Source organism: Nannospalax galili, unplaced genomic scaffold, assembly GCF_000622305.1.
Source record: "Nannospalax galili isolate Female #2095 unplaced genomic scaffold, S.galili_v1.0 scaffold180, whole genome shotgun sequence".
In the NCBI taxonomy this organism is placed as follows: Eukaryota; Metazoa; Chordata; class Mammalia; order Rodentia; family Spalacidae; genus Nannospalax; species Nannospalax galili.
The window spans coordinates 208333-213899 of record NW_008348199.1 but is presented as its reverse complement, the minus strand read 5'-3'; the positions used below and the strand labels follow the sequence as shown (position 1 = coordinate 213899).

Here is a 5567-nt window from a genome sequence, read left to right as displayed (position 1 = left end):
CAGGTGCTGCACTTGTGACCGGGTGCGAGAATTTAACATGTTTGTGGGTCAGTCAGAGGGGCTAGAAATGGACTAATAACCTTTGACAGTTTATCAAATTTGCTTTGACCTGGTAGATTTACTGCTTTTCCAATTAAATAAGGTTAATATACCCTGCCCAACTCACTCTGGGCCTCTCAAACTGAGACAGAATTGGGTGGGCTTCAGAGTGATATGCAGGAGATCTGAGCATGGGTCACACTCTGACCAAGTCTTGGCTTCCTGTCCCAGGGGTATCTGTGGGCCAGCGGTGGAAGGCCATCTTACCCGTGACCCAGAAGCACAGCCGAGACCATACCCTTCTGTTCAATGATGCTCACTTCCTGATGGCCTCCCTGGGTGCACAGGACCTTCAGACCACACAGGAGCTGCTGACCACCCTGCAGGAGGCCAGCGAGTATGTGACGCCCTGAGACTCTGGCCCTGGGTGAGCTGGCACCATGGCACTGACAGGCTGATGGAGTGCAGGAGCTAAGCCATGGCCTGCTAGGGGCTGCCCTGCACACTTGGGATACGGCATGTGGGATGTGCAGCTTCTAGTTGGGTAACCCCCAGGTGGATGCCAAAACAGGCACAAGTCTCATAGGTGTGTGAGCTTCAGGGGTCTAGAGGTTGATTTTTATGAGACATAGTTATCTCTCTATACCCAGGGTGGGTATGAGTCTCTTCCTGGGATACAGCGAGGCCCAGGGCTTAGAGACTCCTGGTGCATACAGGTCCTGAAATCCTAGACAAGGCCCTTCTATGCTCTGAGCCTCAGTTTCCTCTTTGGTTAGAGATGGTGCCTGGTAAGGGTAACAGGACGGCCTGGGAAGACAGGCTGCCACAGGTGCATCCTCTGGTGGATGTGGTCTCCCCAGTCGGCTACTGTCTGCAGTCTTGACTGCTCTGTGAGACCCGTGCTGCTATACTACTACCTTACAGATGGGTAAACGGAGGACAAAAATAGGGCAAGGTGACTGGGGACTGGTTTCATCCAACCCACATCTAAGTTCTTAGCCCTGTCCTCTCCTGCCTTGGGCTGCGGCTTCTGGCCCCTGGCCCCAGGAGAGTGCCACCAGGCAGTTGTGAAAGGCCCCAACCTTAGGTCTCTTGTCCAAGTAGGACCGTGTGGATGTTCAGGCTTGGTCTTGTGACAGGTCCCCAGGGGAGAACTGTGAGCATCAGTTGGCGAGAGATGTGGGGCTGCCCCTGTGCCAGGCCCTTGTGGAGGCTCAGAACGGGAATCCTGACCGTGCCCTAGAGCTGCTCTTGCCTGTCCGTTACCGAATCGTCCAGATTGGGGGCAGCAATGCCCAGGTGAGCCCCCAAGTCCAGGGAGCCAGGAGCTGGAGTGCATAGCCTGGCATGTCACCCATGTTTTAGGTGCCCATCTGTGGGTGTGGTCTTATATCACACTCTCTCCTCAGATATGCCATGAAGGTGGTGTCCATCCACTATAGTGGCTTCCTTGGGTTGGGGGACCATCCCACATTCATGTTGCAAGCAGTAATTTGTCCAAATGACATCACAGAGAGACGTCTTCAACCAGATGCTGATTCACGCGGCCCTCAACTCTACCTCCAGTGTCCATAAGAACGTGGCCCGGTGAGTACCTTGTCCTCCCCACAGCTGAGTGTAGGGGTCCCCTGCACAAGGTCGTCCTGTGTCCTCACCTGCCTTGGCACCCATAGCTCTGCTCTTGAGGTTGGGAAAGCCAGAGGCAACCTGGAGATCTGGTTCTCTTTTGTTAAGAGGCTCAACTTGAGCAAAGAGGGCTGGCCAGCCCCCACGCCAGGCCCAGCCTCCAGCCTCTCCAGCCCACTCTGCATATTAGCCAGGCTGAGCTACAGAGCCAACACAGCTTGCTCATTCGGGCTTTTGCACGTGCTGTGTGCTCTGCATGGCAACCCTGTCTCCCTTTCCATCTGCTCCTTTAGGCTCAGCTTGCAGTCTCTTACCTACCTGTGCTGGGTGTGGGAGACAGTGGGGAGCGCTATGTGGAGCCTGTGCATGAACAGCTCACCACAGGAACATCTGCACAGCCACGAGTGTTGTGTGGGAGGGAGGACTGAGGTCAGGAGTAGTGGAGGGGGTAGGGGCAAAGTATGAGGATGTTCCATGGAGGTGTGTGTGTCTTAGCCAGTGGGCCTTGTTAGGACACCAGCAGAACTGGAAGCCAGGGCGTCCAGAGCTGTCAGGAAAGGAGCTCCTGGAGCCCTAGCCATTGCCTTCACTCCACCTGGCTCACCTCCCTCTGCAAAGCAGTGGACCTCTGCAGGCCCTGGCCCATAAGAAGCCAGAGTTCTAGGAGGGGCCCTGGCTGAGTATACCAGACTCCCAGTGGCTCAGGTAACAGTGGGGCACTGCCATATTAAACTGTGACCTGCCACAGACACGTGTGCCTACTCATTCCCACACCCCAAAAGCCACACGTGCAGCAGAAGTGGTTGAACCCCTGGGCAACCTCCAGGCTGTGTTGTGGGTGAGAGCTGGGGCCTGTGGTCAGCAACTAGGGGATGTGGGTTGTGTGGCTAGAGGGGCAAGCTGAAGGTTGAGCTGGCCCTGGGCAGTGTGTAGCCCATACTGGGCTGGAGGCTGAGCCGCTCCGGTCCTGCTGTGGGAAGGTGGGTTTCCACAGGGGAGGAGGACTGGGGCAAGCTGCCTGGGAAGACAGACGTTCCTGCCTAGTATCCCCCTGCCTCCCTACGAAGCCCCTGACCCTCACAGGCAGAAGGCCCCTGCGGTGGTTTGTGACACTTTGAGTGTGTTAAGCGTGTTCCCAGTGTGGTAGTGTTGATTAGGGAGAGAACTTGAGGGCTTAGGCCTCCTGGAAGGGAGTCTGGGGCATGGCCCTCAGAAGACACTAGTGCTTCTCTAGGCCCTTGTCACAGCTCCCCAGAGGAGCATGTGCTGAGTAAAGCCACGTGCGTAGCCTCTTCTGCACACAGCCGTTTGCCTTTCCGCCCCTCCTCCCTGTTCTCTCAGCCAGGAGGACTCAGCAGAGGCCAGGCAGTCACCAATCCTGGGCTTTCAGCCTCTGAGACTCTGAGTTCAATACAACTTTTAGTTTTACAAAGTATCCAGCCTCAGGTATTTGTTGTAGCAGCAGAAAGCAGACTAAGGCACCTCTACCCCAGCCATGGAGCCCTCCCCTGCTGTGTACCAGCCCCAGCCCCTTAACAGACCCACCATGGTTAGTTGATCTCCACCTTGGTCTTCTTGGGGTGTCATCAAAGCACAGCACAAACACAGACATGATGGCTAACCCCGGAGACACTTACTGCCTTGTGGTTCTGGAGGCTGAAATGGCCTGGGTCGAGCTCCAGCAGGATCAGCTTCTGGCGAGGCCCCTCTGTCCTTAGGCCTTCTTCCTGTCTTGTTTCCTCTGAACACTCAGAGAGAAAATTCTCTTAGCAGGGCTCTACTGCCTATGCAAGGATCCCTCCCTCATGGCCCAAATCCATGCCTTCCAACAAGTCCCATTGGAGACCAGGGCTTCATCGTGGGAAGTTAGACTGAGGGGGTATCCACTCCAGCAGGGTCTTTACTGCAAACTCTGTCTACACTTGCTCTCTTCAAATTCAGGTTTTGCCCCACACCTAATTTTCCACTTGCTATTTCCAGACCAGCCTTATGGGAACCGTCACCCAGCTCCCCGCTCCCTGCTCTGTGTCTCCTGCCCCACCTCTGGGCCCCAGCAGAGGGCTATTACAGCATCATTAGCTATGAGGTCCTGAGTCACAGCTTCTCCCAAGGCAGCAAGGCCACAGTGATCGCCCCACACTGGAGGCCTCATCTCTCAGGCAGAATCAAAGTGCTTTCAGCTGGCTGCCCCCTTTCTGCTCCTGCCATCAGTGCCCTCACATCCTTCTAGAAGGTTCTATGACACAAGCTTTTTGTGTTTCCACAGGAGCCTTCTGATAGAGCGCGACGCCTTGAAACCCAACTCACCCCTGACTGAGCGGCTCATCCGCAAGGCGGCCGCCATCCATCTCATGTAATGACCATGCCAGGTCCTAGGCCTGCAGAAGCTCGGCAGTGACCTCCTGTGTTAGGCTGGCCACCCGGCCATGCCCATCATGGCAAAGAGCTGGGCCTGCTGGTCAAGGATATGGTTCATCCTGGAGCAGAGTCCTCCAAATCAGTAGTTTGCTAGAAATAAGGTTAATTTTGAGTGTGATTCAATTCCCAGGGTCAACATGCATTTTTAAGTCTCCTAGAACCAAACAGGTGCTGCTGTTTGTGGGTACCTTGCAAATCATATTTTCCATCAGGCACACATGCCACTTCCTGGCTGTTGAAGGGCTGACAGGCAGGGCAGAGGTGTGGCCAGTTCAGCAGGTAGTCTAGAGGTGCCTTCCGCACTGGATGCTCCTCCCCACTTGGCACCAGCAAATCCTCTTCATTTAATTTTCACTATATTCTAGACAGGTCCTGAGTCTCATTTTTCAGGGGAGAGTACCAGTGAGCTCTGGGGTCCCAGCCAGCAGAGTCCTGTCCTTCTGGGGAGAAGGGACCTATCATTGGCTTTTGCACCTGCCCTTGTTATTGCACTATCCTCTGCTGTGATCTTTGGTCAGGGATTGTCTGTGTATTCTGCGTTACCCAGTGGCTTGCACTAAATGATTGTCAGAAAAGCTGATAAATCCATGCTTCAATGAAGCGGAATTCCGCTGGACAAAGGAGGAGTGAACCTACCAGGGACGGTCAATGATTAAAAGGAAAAAGAAAAGTCAAGAGATGGAGAAATGGAGATATAAGTTAGAGTAATCAACAGGGAGTTACCAACTTATTAATGAGCTATTAGCTCATTACTGAGCACCTGCCATGGGCTGACAGGATAACAAGAGAGGTGATGGTGAGCTTTCCCTGCCCCAGCAGATAACGCCCAGGGTCGCAGCCATCCAACACTTAGAGGTCAGAGGAGTGGAAGCAGGAGCTCTTGACTCTTGGACTGAGGGTGTGCCTGCCACGATGGCCCTGCCTCTCCCCTTGGGTCCTGAGTAAGGAAAGCTTGGCCTTTGCAGTTCGGGACACTGAACTGGTCACTGGTAGGTGACTGGAAGCTTGAGCCCAACAAAGCCAGCCTCCCTAAGGCTGAGCAACACCTGGAAGAGGTGCATACCCAACAACCAAGCATCATGACCTCCCTGACCCCACCCAGTCCACCCCTGCACCTCCTTGGACAATCAACCCTTGGAATCGGCCTTCTTTTCCTTGCTGCCCAAGGCTCCTGACTGATACTAGGGGCTGGGAGGTGCTGGCGCCTGGGACTGTAGTCATCACTCTTCTTCAGTGAACTGAGACGCAGAGCCCAAGGATGGAGAAGGGAAGGTCCAGGAGGGCCAGCACAGCCAGCAGACGGCCAGGGGCAGGGCCGAGACTGCAGAGGGAGCTGCCAGATACGCCTGGGAATTCGGGATGCACAGCTGGAGAGTAGTGGGAAGGACACCTCCTTCTGAACAGCCTGACCCCCTGGATCTGACCGTCCTCTACCTGACCGTCCTCTACCTGACCATCCTCTACCTGACCATCCTGGATCTGAC

At 54.9% G+C, this 5567-nt stretch overlaps 1 protein-coding gene across 1 annotated transcript in view; it reads left to right on the top strand.

Annotated features, from left to right (window-relative positions):
- Positions 1 to 4748, top strand: part of LOC103743414 (tetratricopeptide repeat protein 38) — a 26472-nt gene extending 21724 nt beyond the window's left edge. Inside the window, exons 12-15 of the mRNA XM_017801025.2 lie at positions 271 to 436; positions 1179 to 1338; positions 1553 to 1626; positions 3932 to 4748. Coding sequence (XP_017656514.2) covers positions 271 to 436; positions 1179 to 1338; positions 1553 to 1626; positions 3932 to 4022 — 491 coding nt within the window. The 3' untranslated portion in view covers positions 4023 to 4748. The remainder of the gene's footprint in view (positions 1 to 270; positions 437 to 1178; positions 1339 to 1552; positions 1627 to 3931) is intronic.
- The last annotated feature ends 819 nt before the right edge of the window (positions 4749 to 5567 follow it).